The sequence below is a fragment of the Coregonus lavaretus genome (genome assembly GCF_964263955.1).
Source record: "Coregonus lavaretus genome assembly, chromosome: 12".
NCBI classification, from domain to species: domain Eukaryota; kingdom Metazoa; phylum Chordata; class Actinopteri; order Salmoniformes; family Salmonidae; genus Coregonus; species Coregonus lavaretus.
The window spans coordinates 30,922,123-30,940,105 of NC_139999.1; the positions used below are offsets into that span (position 1 = coordinate 30,922,123).

Consider the following 17,983-nt stretch of genomic DNA (forward strand, 5'->3'; position numbering starts at 1 on the left):
CCACACACTCAATCAAACAGACTCCAACCTCTCCACAATGGCCAAGACCAGAGAGCTGTGTATGGACATCAGGGATACAATTGTAGACCTGCACAAGGCTGGGATGGGCTACAGGACAATAGGCAAGCAGCTTGGTGAGAAGGCAACAACTGTTGGCGCAATTATTAGAAAATGGAAGAAGTTCAAGATGACGGTCAATCACCCTCGGTCTGGGGCTCCATGCAAGATCTCACCTCGTGGGCATTTTTGCTTACTTTTTTATTCTAAATAGAAACAGCATATTGGATTGTGTAAAAAAGGCAGGAAATTAGCTTTAGATGCCCAAACAAATTCTGGGGGAGGACCCCCAAATCCCCCGCCAGGTTATGTCCCGACCACTTCTAAAAACAAAATGGCGCCCCTGATAAAAATACATCAATAACAAATGGGTTACAAAAGATGACACATTGGAAACACATTTGTGAACAGTATGTTCAAACTGGGTCTAACTAATACAAATTAAATCATAAATATGTAGTAGCTACCAATGCCATCCCCAGAGTACTATACCTAACATGACTGGAAGACTGACTACAGGGAGGCGCTTTCATGGATGCTGGAACCTCAATGGCTTGGTAAGCTTTCTATATAAGGATCATTGCTTGTCCATGATGAAGATCATTCTGCTTGTTACTCTGGGGGTTACCCTGTTCTGTCAGGGGTACAGCAGTAAGTATGGGACAAAGGATCATCTAGATAATAATAATTTGTACATTTAATTAGTATCACTTGAAATTAAATGTAATATACCTGTTCAAATATAATAGAACTTTGTAAGTATAATTGAAAGTACATCACATGGGTTAAGGGTAGGCCTATTATTTTGCCAATGTATGATCTATTCACAGATCTCTTCCCTTTGAGTAATATAACTTTTTTATTTTACTTCCTCTGTGAGTTTATCTCATGTAGATCAATATCATTCATCAGTGTGTAACAATTTGCACTGTGTGTGTATCCAGACACCCTGGACACCAGTGAGGGTCGCTGTTGCTGGGCAGACCCGAACAAAACCTGTCAGTGTAACACAGCCTGTGAGCGCTATGGAGACTGTTGCTCTGACTATGAAAGCCTCTGCAAAGGTGAGTGACAGTAAGCAACTCAGTCAGTGCAGGTGTTTTAATGACGGTAAAAACTGTCCTGAAATGTGTAATTGAATTATCAATAAAATAGGCAGTTAATAGGGAGTGTCCAACCCTATTCTAAGCACTTCACCTTGTTAGTCAGTTAGTAAGAATAGTTTATCATCTGTTAGAAAAGTATTGCTTTGTTTATTGGCTCTAAGCCTAGTTAAATTGTATACGCTATGAACTCCACCAAAATAGCCAAAAGCTTAGCACATCATCGTATTTTCATGTCAACAGAAGCAGGGTGTAAACTGTTCTTTCTTGTTCCTTTTCTCCAGCTTGCTCCACATCCTGAAAGGGCCGCTGTGACGAGAAGTACAACTCTCAGAACAAGTGCCACTGCAACTCCAAGTGCTCCCAGTATGACAACTGCTGCAGTGACTATGCAGCCCTCTTTAATGGTGAGAGGGGCCTGTGCCATTCTGATCTGGAGGCATGCAAACAAAACCATGTCCCTGAAACATATCACACAGTCTACTACACCTAGGCACAGTTAATTATTAATCTGTTATCAGTTTGAGCTGCCCTTTTTTCCATCCTAGGCAAGTAGCCACAACTCCTGGTGAAATTCACATAGTGGTCGAGGTCGATCACAGTGCACCATACAGATACTCCTGCATCATATGTGAAAGAGTCCTTACTACACAACCTTTGTGAACAAAATCAAAATGAACATATCGGCTCAATATTAGACCAGTCAGCTATTCACCTTGCTGTGGGCCACAGTGGCAGGATGGCTCACCAGTGGTTGAATCAGGGTGCATCAGTCTTTTTACAGCAGGAGAACGCATGTGTGTGTTTGGCCAGTAGGGGTCATTCTTGTCCAATGTAAATTGTCACTCATCATGCACATCACACCAATCTTCAATAGGCACCATACGTGAAACACAGGACTCTGCAGTTCATGCCACTTTTAGACATTAATGTTAAAATGTAATATTACGCTAAAACATAATAATTATGACTTAGCACCCGCTCCAGGATTGTCCTGCCAGGGCCGCTGTGGGGAGAAATACAACTCTCAGAATAAGTGCCACTGCAACACCAAGTGTGGAGCGACTACACCTCCCTCTGTGGAAGTGGGTTAACTGTTACTCAAATGTTACACCAAATGTCTTACAACCCATGTAATGTATTTGTCCTGTAGTACATTATAATGATTTAATGACCCACAACAACATTGAAATGACCTATGAAATGTTAAAACAATGCCATTACTTCTCTGTGCTACATTTTACATTTACATTTTAGTCATTTAGCAGACGCTCTTATCCAGAGCGACTTACAGTTAGTGCAACAGTACAATGATTGTTAATGTAAGCTGTTCCCCATGTTTCTGATACTGTATGTTCTATGGGTGGTAGTCTATTTTAGGTTCTATGGGTTCTATGTGTGTTAGGCTATTATAGGTTCTATGGGTTCTATGGGTGGCAGTCCCTGAAATAAAGTGTTCCTTCTCTGTGTCTGTTAGGCTCTGGTGGTGGAGATGGAGGCAGTGACATCACTGATGCTGAGATCCAGTCTGTCTGAGGCTCTGTACGCTCTGGACTCCAACAAGCTCTCTGCGTCAGAGCTAATCATTTACTCCCAGGCCAGAGTGCCTGACTCCCAGCCCAGCTCCCAGAACAACCTTTGTTCTCTTATTCCTCTTCCTCTGTCTCTTTCTCCCTCCCTATATCTTCATCCCTCTTTCTGTCACTGTCCAACCTCCCCCTTCTTTTTGCCCCTTGCTCTATCTCTTTCTCTCTCTCTGACCTATATCCTGACTGTGTTGTCTTCCATCCAAGCTGTTCCAGTTCCTGGACGAGGCATCTCTGTTCTCTAAGCAGTCATATGCTGCCTTCATGGCCCTGCTGGACAACTACGCGAGAAACACGGGCACCACAGAGGACTTTACCACCCAGCAGCTGGCTGAGCAGGACACCTTCCTCAGGGAGACCATGTCCGACTGAGCTGGGCAGAGAGCTCCCTCTTCACCAAGGGTATTTACAGTGCCTAATGAAAGTCTACACACCCCTTGCACAGTCTTCACATTTTGCTACCGATGTACACAACCTACTCCACATTTCCAAAGTCAAAGAGAAATTAGAGAACATTTTCCTAATTAATAAGAAATAACAAAACTAAAATGTCTTGATTGTGTATGTCTTCACACCCCAGAGTTAATACTTGGTGGAAGCACCTTTGGCAGCCATTAAAGCTGTAAAACACTTTGAATAAGATTATATCAACTTCGCACAACTGTTAGGGCAACATACAGTGCATTCGGAAATTATTCAGTCCCCTTGACTTTTTCCAAATTTTGTTGAGTTACAGCCTTAATCTAAAATGGATTCGATCGTTTTTTCCCCTCATCAATCTTCACACAATACCCCATAATGACAAAGCAAAAACAGGTTTTTAGACATTTTAGAAATTTTAAAAAACGGAAATATCAAATTTACATAAGTATTCAGACCCTTTGCTATGAGACTCGAAATTGAGCTCAGGTGCATCCTGTTTCCATTGCTCATCCTTGAGATGTGTCTGTAACTTGATTGGAGTCCACCTGTGGTAAATTCAATTCATTGGAAATTATTTGGAAAGGCACACACCTATCTATATAAGGTCCCACAGTTGACAGTGCATGTCAGAGCAAAAACCAAGCCATGAGGTCGAAGGAACTGTCCGTAGAACACCGAGACAGGATTGTGTCAAAGGCACAGATCTGGGGAAGGGTACCAAAAAATGTCTGCATTATTGAAGGTCCCCAAGAACACAGTGGCCTCCATCATTCTTAAATGGAAGAAGTTTGGAACCACCAAGACTCTTCCTAGAGCTGGCCGCTCGGCCAAACTGAGCAATCGGGGAAGAAGGGCCTTGGTCAGGGAGGTGACCAAGAACCCGATGGTCATGCTGACAGAGCTCCAGAGTTCCTCTGTGGGATGGGAGAACCTTCCAGAAGGACAACCATCTCTGCAGCACTCCACCAATCAGGCCTTTATGGTAGAGTGATCAGACAGAAGCCACTCCTCAGTAAAAGGCACATGACAGCCCGCTTGGAGTTTGCCAAAAGGCACCTAAAGGACTCTTAGACCATGTGAAACAAGATTCTCTGGTCTGATGAAACCAAGATTGAACTCTGTGGCGTGAATGCCAAGCGTCACGTCTGGAGGAAACCTGGCACCATCCATACAGTGAAGCATGGTGGTTGCAGCATCATGCTGTGGTGATGTTTTTCTGCGGCAGGGACTGGGAGACTAGTTAAGATCGAGGGCAAGATGAACGGAGCAAAGTACAAAGAGATCCTTGATGAAAACCTGCTCAAGAGCACTAAGGTCCTCATACTGGGGCGAAGGTTCCTCTTCCAACAGGACCACGACCCTAAGCACACAGCCAAGACAACGCAGGAGTGGCTTCGGGACAAGTCTCTGAATGTCCTTGAGTTGCCCAGCCAGAGCTCAAGGCTGTAATCGCTGCCAAAGGTGCTTCAGCAAAGTAGAGTAAAGCGTCTGAATACTTATGTAAATGTGATATTTCCGGGTTTAAAAATAAATAAATGTGCAAACATTTCTAAAAACCTGTTTTTGCTTTGTCATTATGGGGTATTGTGTGTAGATTGTTGAGGAAAAAACAATTTAATCCATTTTAGAATAAGGCTGTAACGTAAAAAAATGTGGAAAAAGTCACAGGGTCTGAATACTTTCCGACTGCATTGTTTTTGTCAAAATTGCTCAAGCTCAGTAAATTTGGTTGGGAGTCATTGATGGACAGCGATATTCAAACCTTGTCTCTGATTTACAAGCTGATTTAAGTCAGATTGGACCATTCAGGAACACTGAACACCTACCCTGATGTTCTGGGAATGCAGTTTATGTGGGATGGCTACTTCAAGCAGGTTGGTTCTGCCATCATTGGCTGCAGTTCTGAGTTCGACTTGGCCATCTATAGTCTTTGCTACATCACCAGTCCAGGGAGACAGTGAGCACTCTGTGTGTGTGCTTGTTGCCATTGAGTGTTATGTTTCATCTGGTTTTCTGTGTCCAGGTGTAAACTGAGCCTGGGAGGAAAGCAACTGGTGATCCAGACCTACACCTGGGACAACTCTTCATATGGGAATGGGAAGAAGTACATTGGCCCCGCCTTCCCTGCCACACCCTAGAACTGAAGCACAGAGCAGCCACTCAGCATTCCATAAGCTAGCAACAGTCTGCCAATCACATCCCGCATCATACTCAACAATGTCCAATCTTAGTCCTGATACATAGGAGCATTTCATTATTTATATTTGTAAATGGGTAAATTTTTTGGTAAATGGGACAATTAATGTATGAATGTTTTGCGCTCACTATAAATGTAGCTAGGTGTAAAACTCAGTTGGAATAAAGCGAAGGTGACATGCCATTCAATGTTGGGGCTCAAACCATTTCTGCTCATGACTATTTGTACAATTGTGATTATTTTAGGTAACAATGTAGTGATTTCTCAAAGAATGGAGGTGATGATTCTAATAAATCAGGTGAGCCCAGTAAGAGGTTTAGGTTGTAATGTTTTACAATCACAGTGGTCAAAACTTGTCCATTAAATGACCAAGAATAGTGCATTAGCTCTCCACTCCTGAAAATAAAACAAGTCCAACACCAAACAGTTAGGGCTCTATTCAATCTGTATCGCAGACATTCAGCATTAGAGCGTGATTTAAATTTAAAGGCACATTTCCAGCATCAGCGGAGACTGCATTTACAGTAAACACTGTATATGTCTGCTCAATCGGAAATTACCTTGACATTTCTATTGCGCAATCTATAGCTTCAGCAATACAGATTGAGTAGAGTCCTTAGTCAAGCAATGAAGAAATCTGCAGGGTATGAGAATCCCATGCACTCCTGAGGGCATGATCAAACTATGCCCAACGGGGCTGAAAATTGGCATTTACACGCTCCTAGAACGGGCACATGGTGACACCCCACCACGAAGAGCATGTGTGCATCTGACACAATCGCTTACTGTCTTACCCCCTAAAAAAAAGAAAGTAAAAAAATAAGCAGTCTCCTGCACCCCTCACCAACAAACGAATGTAAACGAATAGAAACAAAAACACATTTAGCGGATCCTATTCTGCTTGACCTACTCCAAACCGTACCCACTACCTAAACCTGTTCCTATCAGCTGTCCGTAAAGCCCTGTGTGTCCCACCCCAGCTGGGGTTTAGGATCTGCGTGTGTGTGAGGCTGCTTCCAGCTGGGATGGGGGGTCGAGTTTACCCTTTCACTCATCCAGGGTGACTAACGGGATAAACTCTGGGTCTGCCGACGGGACAGGGGGACACACTTGCAACCCTGTTTAAAGAAAGTATTAGAGGAGATGGATCTGCCTTAGATCCCATTGTCCCCCGGTATGTGTGCGTCCGTGCCAAGTGAGAACACAAGGCCAGTCACTTCATACAAAAACCACATCTTTCAGGAATTCATCTGATTTGGGCCTCAACAAATGGGCTGAGTCTCACATCGACCTGACAATAAAGATACGCTCTGTGAGTCATTTCCCCAGTTCAGTTTTGTCAGACCATATTACATTTTCTGGGCCGGCGACTCTGAAAATTAGAAGAGTAAATGTTCTCTCTTTCACACTCCCCTCTTTTTAAACCCGAAATGGAATCAAATTAAACCACAGTGGGGCGAGTGAGAGAAAAAGATTCAATTGTTCCTTTTGTCACTCTCACATTTCATAATCGAATTATAGCTGGCCACCCGCCAACCCCCCCACACATAGGTCCCCAAATGGGCTCCCCCTGGCAGATATAGTAGCCACCTGACTTTTGTTTTGTAATTATATTATCCCGCTCTCTTTAGCGTGTCGTGGCTAATGGCTGAGCGGGCCAGTCCAGCTGCACATGTAGAAACAAAGCTGCTTATGGGACCAGACAATAGGCTCGTGGAAAAGGGACGCCTGAAGGCGGTCGGCCAATGAGCACGCACTGCAGGGGGCCAACGGGGGGTTTAGGGAAGGGTTAAGGGGGTTTGGGGTGTAGCTGGGGGGTGTCTATTTTTGTGGCCCCGTGGAGTGGCCTCATCAATGGGATGGTTGGTAGAAGGACACATGGTCCAGATCACCAGAACGTTTAGGGCTTAGATTGGAGGGAGGTTCAAGTGTGGCTAAGTGTAACTTCCAAGCTGATGAGGGACCATGAAACTCAGAGTAACTTTCATTCTCTGGAGGTCTGTTTGTCTTTCTGAACGCTCTATAATAAACAATATGATGAGCCTATTGTCATCCCTATTCAAAACATCAATAGTGTTTGGAGAGAATTTAGGGGCCACAAGTATTACGTAAAGAGGTGAATGTGATCTGTTACTCAAATAAAATGTAAAAACACAACAACCAAAATACTATTGCACATAGCATAATTGTAATAGCATCATTTCTGATATGTGATATTGTGAATAAAAGTGTTTACAACTTGATTATAGTTGCACATGCAGTCTTTCCAGACCAATCGTGACACCCAACCCCCCGCCAACACATACACATACACACGTAAGTGCTCTCTCCTCATTCCCCACTAGGGTATCAAGATTTCTCATAGGACTCCCAGTCTGACAGATGGACGCAGCCCCCTCTCCCTACAGTAACTGAAAACAGGAGCACTGGGGATTCAGGAAGAGGTTGTGTGTGTGTGTGTGTGTGTGTGTGTGTGTGTGTGTGTGTGTGTGTGTGTGTGTGTGTGTGTGTGTGTGTGTGTGTGTGTGTGTGTGTGTGTGTGTGTGTGTGTGTGTGGCATTGTGTTCTGCTTTCTGCAGCTAAAGCTGCTGCCCTCTCAAGCAAACATACAAACATACCTACACAAGGTGAGGAGGGAGAGTCCTTAGGGGTCAATGTTAGGTCAGGTGAGAATACAAGTGCATCTGAGCCGCTAGCAGATAGTTACTGAACGAGAAAAAAGGGGGGAGAGGAAGGAAGTATGAGCCATCTGTCAGAGAAGTTCATAGTGCATGACCAACACCAAGGGGACCAGGGGACATGACAGCAATCATAGCTACCTCTTTACCACTTGTGGAATAGGGATATTTCTCCCCCTTTAATGTTGCTCCATCTATATTTTACTCCAGATAAATTGAAATGTGTGAAAATGTATGACAACAAAAAAATGTGTGAATGGAATGTGAGAAAAGTGGCAGCTTGTCTTGATATCTAAATGGGATCTGTTTATTTTGTCTTATTTTGTGTCACCCATGGTTTGCTTATGTGTCTGCCAAAGTGCGGCTATTCCCACTCTGGGGAAGAGCGAGGCCTGGCTCAGTTATTCCCATTCTGGGCTGCAGGTGTGGAGTAGGACAGGCAGGGACCCAGGGGGAGAGGAGGGGGAGGGGGATGGGGGAGGGGGGGTCGGCTGGGGATTGTGAGGGTAGTGTGAGACACATCCTTTGGGTGCACAGACAGTCCCCCCATCCAACCCCTCACTCACCTCTCCCTCCAACATGAGCACATGTGATTCTTTCTCTCATGGGACAGTAGCACTTCCCTCCATCTCTCATTATCTGTCCCTCACACAATCACACACACAGTGTATCTATTGAAGGTAAAGTCTATACAGAGATGAACATACATTTAAAAAGTATGATTGTAAAATAATTCACAGAATAAGTAAATAAAATGCTCTGTATAACCCACATAACTAGAATCATTCTATTTCTATGGTATAACCTAACTTGCTACACAAGTAATAGCCCACTTGTAGCTAGATGGCCTATGTCTCCATTCGCTTAGTTTGCTCTGTCTTTCACCTCAGGACTTCACTATGCAGGCGCCGCGCCTGTCCCGTCTCGTGAGGGGTGTCTCTGGAACCCTATTTAATTAGCGTAATTGGGTGCAATGAGTGCACGCCGGAGGCCAATATCTGTTCAGCATACGCGGAAGTATGAATGGACCGGGGAATGGCGCGAACACCTGCTCACGCGCAACGCAAGCTGTCACAATCGGTTAAGATCGACAGACCATTTCAGTCTATGCTAAAGTTGCGCTGCTTATTTGTTGACAGAGACTGCTAATACAAATTGTAAAAAATAAAAAATAAACTATCGCAACTATGAACATTTTCTAATGTAGTGCCGCAATAATGTCATGAGCCATAAGAGCTTAGGCCTGCAGGCTATCAGTCTAATCAAAACGATTTTGTTTCACACACACGCACACACACACACACACACACACACACACACAAAACTAGTGAACTGTTTTTGTTCATGACATTGGCCACGGGCCGGGCCACGCGCGCGCTCGAGCGCAGATTAATTGGATGCGAGAGGATGAGAGAGTGGGAGGAGGAGCCTGTCTGTAGGTCGGACGCTAAAACCCGGGGCCCCTGCGGAGTGAACCGCAGAGAGGCGTCACTCTGGGATGGAACACTGACAACAACTGCGAAGGAGACGCAGGGGAGAAAGTTAAAGATTGAGTGCTTTAGGCTAGTTGAGAAAGTAACCTGTAGTCTAAGCCCGCTCAACAGCCAATAACATCTCACAGGAGGTCCTTGGGAGCGTTATTTCAAATATCAGGTAGACCAACCTCATCTTTCTCATTTCGAATTAATGTCAATGTTTCTTTCTCAATGGATAATAGTATATTTCTAATAGCATAGGCCTATTGACTATTCTAACATTTTAATAATATTTATGTGAAGTTGAATGTGAAAAGTGAAATTTTGACCATTTATAAATTGGAAGGGTAGCCTAATAGGTTATTATTTGACATTTTCGAAATGTTGGGTTAGGCCCATAGGTTATTCGGCTAAATAACAGGAATGAGGCATATGCTACATGTACAGCTGCAACCGTGTTAAGGTATTAGATAGGCTACAGACAGATTAATAAATAGTTATCATCAATTTAGGATTCTTAAGAACTGTGACATGATTATTAGTCACTAGGCTACTGTTCTTAAATTATGCCTAGCATAATCTTAACGGGAGAACGTTAACAGGTGTAAGCCTACTTAAAGTGGCAATCAGCAGTTGACACAATAACAAAGCATAGTCCACTCCCCTGTTTCTGTAAAAAGCTGAAGGATGGGGCTGGAGAAATGTAACCAATCTCAAATTCATAGACAGAGCTATGCATGCAAGGAATGCCCATCCAAGATATCCAAATGATAGTTTTAACCATGTTTTTAGGCTATATAGTGTTTGTTTACATTTACTTTGTTTACAAACATTGGAGTAAAACAACCTTATATGTTGGGTTCTGATGGGGTATGAGTTGAACTAAGCTCATGAGGCATTTATAAGTTATATTCTTCAAGAATCAGTGTCATTAATTTATAAGTCCAAAAATGGATGTGGCAACTGCAGATTGTCCCTTTAAATCACAACAGAGGTTATTTATCCAAAGACAACCTAAACCTGGGTTACCCCACCAGCTCAGCCTGCTTCAAAATCACATTGGTCATCAGCTTGTTGCTATAATCGTCATAATCATTGCTGACATAGCTGGGAAAAATCTCAATAAAGAAACAACATATTTATGATATTAGGCTAATAATTGTACGAAAGTAGCCTACGCTATACGTTATCATTCATCAAACTAATTTATTGTGTGGAATACAAATCTATGACACACAAAAATGTGGACAAATCAGTTAAAACCTAGTTTCAAATAAGCCTATATATAGAGCAGGGATCAGCAACAGGCGTTTTTCTCCCAAAAAGTTATTTGTAAAATAAATAAATAATAATAATAATAATAAAAAAATACAATTTTAGTTTTTGGTCTGTACAATCACCAGGAATTCAGCTAAAAATTAGTTTAATTTAGGAAATCTGTTCCCAAGTATTCCCACAAATAAACACAGAGATGTGATCGTATCTCAATGTAATGAAGGTAATTATTGTTATTTTCAAATATATATACTACCAAACAAAAGTTTTGCTTTGCACACGCTTGGCATTCTCTCAACCAGCTTCATGAGGTAGTCACCTGGAATGCATTTCAATTAACAGGTGTGCCTTCTTAAAAGTTAATTTGTGGAATTTCTTTCCTTCTTAATGTGTTTGAGCCAATCAGTTGTGTTGTGACAAGGTAGGGGGATATACAGAAGATAGCCCTATTTGGTAAAATACCAAGTCCATATTATGGCAATTTCAAGAACTTTGAATGTTTCTTCAAGTGCAGTTGCAAAAACCATCAAGCGCTATGATGAAACTGGCTCTCATGAGGACCACCACAGGAATAGAAGACCCAGAGTTACCTCTGCTGCAGAGGATAAGTTCATTAGAGTTACCAGCCTCAGAAAATGCAGCCCAAATAAATACTTCACAGAGTTCAAGTAACAGACACATCTCAACATCAACTGTTCAGAGGGGACTCTGTGAATCAGGCCTTCATGGTCGAATTGCTGCAAAGAAACCACTACTAAAGGACACCAACAAGAAGAAGAGACCTTCTTGGGCCAAGAAACACGAGCAATGGACATTAGACCGGTGGAAATTTGTCCTTTGGTCTGGAGTCCAAATTTGAGCCTTTTGGTTCCAACCGCCATGGCTTTGTGAGACGCGTTGTGGGTGAACAGATGATCTCCGCGTGTGTAGTTCCCACTGTAAAGCATGGAGGAGGAGGTGTTATGGTGTGGGGGTGCTTTGCTGGTGACACTGTCTGTGATTTATTTAGAATTCAAGTCACACTTAACCAGCATGACTACCACAGCATTCTGCAGCGATACGCCATCCCATCTGGTTTGGGCTTAGTGGGACTATCATTTGTTTTTCAACAGGACAATGACCCAACACACCAGGCTGTGTAAAGGGCTATTTTACCAAGAAGGAGAGTGATGGAGTGCTGCATCAGATGACCTGGCCTCCACAATCCCCCGACCTCAACCCAATTGAGATGGTTTGGGATGAGTCCGACGGCAGAGTGAAGGAACAGCAGCCAACAAGTGCTCAGCATATGTGGGAACTCCTTCAAGACTGTTGGAAAAGCATTCCAGGTGAAGCTGGTTGAGAGAATGCCAAGAGTGTGTAAAGCTGTCATCAAGGCAAAGGGTGGCTATTTGAAGAATCTGAAATATAACATATATTTTGATTTGTTTAACACTTTTTTGGTTACTACATGATTCCATATGTGTTATTTCATAGTTTTGATGTCTTCACTATTATTATATAATGTAGAAAATAGTAAAAATAAAGAAAACCCTTGAATGAGTAGGTGTGTCCAAACTTTTGACTGGTACTGTATATATATTATTTTGGTCAATTTGCAGTGTACAAATTATTATAATTATTTTCCGGGCCCCACGACCATCCACCCTGACAAAAAATCGGCCCGCGGCCGAATCTAGTTGCCTACCCCTGCTATAGAGGATCTAATAGGCTAAATAAATATAATTTTCTAGAACGCTCAAAATAGATAACCTATGGGAAAACCTACAGTGAAAACTCACCATAATCATAAGCACCATTTGTTGCAGAGTTATAAATTGATTTTTCTGAGTTCCCTGTTACTGATCCTGGAATGTAGTCTAACCTTGAGTTAATCCCATGTTGCCACTTCATCCATGGAGGGAGCAAATCCCGCAATGGCCCAGATTGAGAGTGCATCCCGGTGCCCGCAGTGACCTAAAAGCGTGGAATTACAGAGTTTTGAAGTCCCCCAAAATCAAGTCTCCCCTCGGATTAAAATAATCACTGTTTGCACACTGTTTGCAGACAAATAAATGACATATGACAACAGCATGTTTCATGAGATTCTTAAAACAAAAAATTCCTAAAATATTAAAAGAACCCCATAAGTACTGTAACAAACCGGTAATCAAAGGCCTTAGCTTAGACAACTGATTGTGGGCCTAAGTAGATTGTAGAGTAAGCAGGCTAAGGCTAGTCTTGACCTAATCTCTCATGGACAGACAACATAAACATAAAACGAAATTATGTGAGATTTTTGTTCTGGGTTCAGTCATGATCTAGCGCTCACTTTGAGGCTACTACAGTAGGCCACACAAGGTCATTAAAACCCATTAGGCTGTGGGATAAAACTGCTACAAATAGACTTGTCTGCTCTTCAAGACCAGCTAGGGTCAATGTCCCAGCATCAGATGCTAGGGTCAATGTCCCAGCATATGTAGGTGTATCAGTAGAAAACTTACTCTCAATTCACATCAGCTTTGGACAGGATAAACAAAACATGTCAAAGGGTAAAGTTGTGGTGAGCCTCGTTTTCTTAGTATAAAATATTTTATAAAAAGTTTATATGTTAAGGTCAGAACTGTTGCTAATGTTGGTGTTTTGTTTCCAGGAGACCATGATGGCCAATTCGTACGGAAGGCCCAGCGAGGGGGCAGAGCTAGTCAGCTCTCTGGAATGGATGGATGATGACGTGAGCTCCCCAGACAGAGACAAGCCAATCAAAACGCACCGCTACAGACCAGGTGGAATGGGCCACCTGGGCAGGGAGCTGGGCAGCGAGGATGTGGAGGAGGATGAGGAGGAGGAGGAAGAGGAGGGCCAAGGGGATGGGAACGCTCCCAAACGCAGAGGGCCCAAGAGGAAAAGGATGACCAAGGCCCGGCAGGAGCGCTTCAAGGCGCGACGTGTGAAGGCTAACGCCCGGGAGCGCTCGAGGATGCACGGGCTGAACGACGCGCTGGAGAACCTGCGCAGCATCATGCCCTGCCACTCCAAGACTCAGAAACTGTCCAAGATTGAGACCCTGCGGCTGGCCCGCAACTACATCTGTGCCCTGTCTGAAGCCCTGGAGGGGGACCAGTCCACGGAGAGCAGGGCCTTCATGGAGACCCTGTGTGAAGGCCTCTCCCAGCCCACCAGCAACCTGGTGGCTGGCTGTCTGCAGCTCGGGACTGGGGGTTTTGTTGAGGAGAGGCCTGAGGACAGGCATGGGGGGAGAGGAGGGCCCACAGTCCTGGGAGGGGTGGGGATGACCGTTAGACCAATCAGCTACTCCTCCCCCGGCCTGCCCAGCCCGCCCTATGGCACATTGGACTCTGACCACCTGCTCCACCTGAGGGGGATGAAGGGAGGGGCTTATGAGAGCCACTCCCCTAATGACTGTAACACCCCTCCCTACGACGGCCCCCCCACACCCCCTCTCAGCATCGGCAGTAACCTGGTGCCCAAGCAGTCCTCGCCCCACTACCTCCTTCCTCACCACTACCCCCCCTCCTCCATGGGCCTGTACCAGAGCGCCCGCTACGAGCTGCCCCTGGAGATGCCCTATGACTTGTACCACCCTCCTCACATGGCACCCCCACAGATGGGCACCGTCTATGGGGATTAAGGGCCAGAGAGGACAGATGGGGCAGATGTTACTCTCCCCAACAACACAACAGTCACCCTGCCCCAACTGGCTCCATCTAAACCTATGACTGAGGTGTTGGGAGAAATCAGACTTTGACATGAGAGACCCATCTTGGTACTAAACACTGTGAAACCAGCCCATCGTTGTGAACAACTGGGTAGTTACTTAGTAGAAAGTGGAATGTTGTTTACATTTGTGTACTGTAAAAGTTAGTGCTCAACACGGTGATCCTCTGTAGCTCAGCTGGTAGAGCACGGCGCTTGTAACGCCAAGTTAGTGGGTTCGATCCCCGGGACCACCCATACACAAAAATGTATGCACGCATGACTGTAAGTCGCTTTGGATAAAAGCGTCTGCTAAATGGCATATTATTATTATATTATTATTATTACTGTCAAAGTCAGCTCATGATTGACTTTAAACCACTTGTTTGCAGTGGTTGTTTCTTAACGCCAATTAGGCTAAAAGGCACCCCACTACTTGACCACTTACAAGGGGTTCACAATAGGAGTAGTTCCTATAGGTGGAAAGGCTGACTTGAAGAAAGACTTCAGCTTGACCACTATGACCACTTTATCAAATCAAAATCAAATCAAATGTTATTGGTCACATACATGTGTTTTGTAGATGTTATTGCGGGTGTAGCGAAATGTGTGTGTTTCTAGCTCCAACAGAAACACTTCTGACCAGCACTCGTCACATGAAACAGATAATTCACATTAATGCATAATACATTTATTTATTATCTTATTTAATATTTATATGAACTGCTGTTAGTAATGCTGTGTTTATCCTTTTTATATGTGTTTGGTCTTGGCCTTCTCTATTTGTGCTGTCCTTGTTACATTGTTGACTGACTCTGACAGTGTATCTGTTTTCTCTCTGTGTCCATTTCTCCTTTGTTGTGTGTTCTTTCCTGTTTCACACACCGAACATATATTCTCATATAATATTGCTAGTGTGATGTAGCTGATGATGTCTGCTGTTGTAATGAATGTCTGCTGTTGTAATGAATAGAACAAATATAAATTTCAAAATCGGATTAAAGTTAACTCTCAGCCAGGTGTAACTTGTTATTGGAGATATTATCGAAAATTAATCACAACTGAAATTATGCCATTTTATTAATGGACATTCCTAAATCAAATACAGTGGGGAAAAAAAGTATTTAGTCAGCCACTAATTGTGCAAGTTCTCCCACTTAAAAAGATGAGAGAGGCCTGTAATTTTCATCATAGGTACACGTCAACTATGACAGACAAAATGAGAAAAAAAATCCAGAAAATCACATTGTAGGATTTTTAATGAATTTATTTGCAAATTATGGTGGAAAATAAGTATTTGGTCAATAACAAAAGTTTCTCAATACTTTGTTATATACCCTTTGTTGGCAATGACACAGGTCAAACGTTTTCTGTAAGTCTTCACAAGGTTTTCACACACTGTTGCTGGTATTTTGGCCCATTCCTCCATGCAGATCTCCTCTAGAGCAGTGATGTTTTGGGGCTGTCGCTGGGCAACACAGACTTTCAACTCCCTCCAAAGATTTTCTATGGGGTTGAGACTGGCTAGGCCACACCAGGACCTTGAAATGCTTCTTACGAAGCCACTCCTTCGTTGCCCGGGCGGTGTGTTTGGGATCATTGTCATGCTGAAAGACCCAGCCACGTTTCATCTTCAATGCCCTTGCTGATGGAAGGAGGTTTTCACTCAAAATCTCACGATACATGGCCCCATTTATTCTTTCCTTTACACGGATCAGTCATCCTGGTCCCTTTGCAGAAAAACAGCCCCAAAGCATGATGTTTTCACCCCCATGCTTCACAGTAGTTATGGTGTTCTTTGGATGCAACTCAGCATTCTTTGTCCTCCAAACACGACGAGTTGAGTTTTTACCAAAAAGTTATATTTTGGTTTCATCTGACCATATGACATTCTCCCAATCCTCTTCTGGATCATCCAAATGCACTCTAGCAAACTTCAGACGGGCCTGGACATGTACTGGCTTAAGCAGGGGGACACGTCTGGCACTGCAGGATTTGAGTCCCTGGCGGCGTAGTGTGTTACTGATGGTAGGCTTTGTTACTTTGGTCCCAGCTCTCTGCAGGTCATTCACTAGGTCCCCCCGTGTGGGTCTGGGATTTTTGCTCACCGTTCTTGTGATCATTTTGACCCCACGGGGTGAGATCTTGCGTGGAGCCCCAGATCGAGGGAGATTATCAGTGGTCTTGTATGTCTTCCATTTCCTAATAATTGCTCCCACAGTTGATTTCTTCAAAACAAGCTGCTTACCTATTGCAGATTCAGTCTTCCCAGCCTGGTGCAGGTCTACAATTTTGTTTCTGGTGTCCTTTGACAGCTCTTTGGTCTTGGCCATAGTGGAGTTTGGAGTGTGACTGTTTGAGGTTGTGGACAGGTGTCTTTTATACTGATAACAAGTTCAAACAGGTGCCATTAATACAGGTAACGAGTGGAGGACAGAGGAGCCTCTTAAAGAAGAAGTTACAGGTCTGTGAGAGCCAGAAAACTTGCTTGTTTGTAGGTGACCAAATACTTATTTTCCACCATAATTTTCAAATAAATTCATAAAAAATCCTACAATGTGATTTTCTGGAGAAAAAAAATCTCAATTTGTAGTCATAGTTGACGTGTACCTATGATGAAAATTACAGGCCTCTCTCATCTTTTTAAGTGGGAGAACTTGCACAATTGGTGGCTGACTAAATACTTTTTTCCCCACTGTATACTGTAAGTATTTTGTATAATCTTCTGTTTAGACACTTTCTCCATTGCCAAATATTTTTCTTTAAATGTACAAATGTTCCTCTAGCTGAAAACTTTTGGATTGTATTTTTTAACAAATATTTATTCATTAAAACTATTAAAACTAATTTTTCTGTGTGAAATTCTGAAAGTGGGTTTGCTTTGATGAAAAAACTGATGTAAGTCTTGTTATATCAAAAGACAGTCAAGGACCAACTGCAATCAGGGTGTTTGCAGGTAGTGGGCGGGAGTGATATGTGAGAGTATGGAGAGGTTGTGACACACAATGAGAGAGGTGAGAGGGAGCAGAGAAGATGACAGGAGGGGAGTATGTTTCTAATGAGAGTACTTCTGTGACCACTGTTATTATGCTACCACCCCCTAAGAAAATAATTTTCACACACACACACACCCCTAGGCCTACAGGTGGAGAGACAGAAAGGGAGTGAGAAACGAGTATGCAAGAGAGAGAGAAGGAGAGAGAGCGATAAAGAGAGAGCGAGAAAGAGAGAGACATGAAAAATGGAGATGAATAAAAGGGAGTTTTCCTGTTAAATGGCCACTGTGGGTCCATAGTAAACGCAGCCTGTTCTTTCTCTTGACCCCTGACCCTGCATTGTGCTGAGGTTGCTGGCTCTGGAGGGAAAGACAGCTGGGAGAAACAGAGGGGAGGGACATTTCTCTGACAGACAGCTAGGGGGGCCAAATGCAGGGGAGGGTGAGCTACACCCCCTCATAACCCCGCCTCCAAACAATCCCATTCCTCTTCATTCG

At 43.5% G+C, this 17,983-nt stretch overlaps 1 protein-coding gene and 1 pseudogene across 2 annotated transcripts; both read left to right on the forward strand.

Moving 5' to 3' along the window:
* Positions 1–650: 650 nt before the first annotated feature.
* On the forward strand, positions 651–5,307 carry LOC311138801 (uridylate-specific endoribonuclease-like; annotated as a pseudogene). The gene is made up of 7 exons: positions 651–708; positions 1,445–1,567; positions 2,136–2,245; positions 2,638–2,800; positions 2,943–3,148; positions 4,979–5,126; positions 5,193–5,307. The product of its transcript is annotated as a uridylate-specific endoribonuclease-like (transcript).
* Positions 5,308–13,432: 8,125 nt separating this feature from the next.
* On the forward strand, positions 13,433–14,425 carry LOC311137843 (neurogenic differentiation factor 4-like; the record flags this gene model as incomplete). Its single annotated transcript, XM_084172444.1, has 1 exon — positions 13,433–14,425. One exon carries the CDS (start codon positions 13,433–13,435, stop codon positions 14,423–14,425), a length of 993 nt encoding a protein of 330 aa, XP_084028570.1.
* Between the last annotated feature and the right edge of the window lie 3,558 nt (positions 14,426–17,983).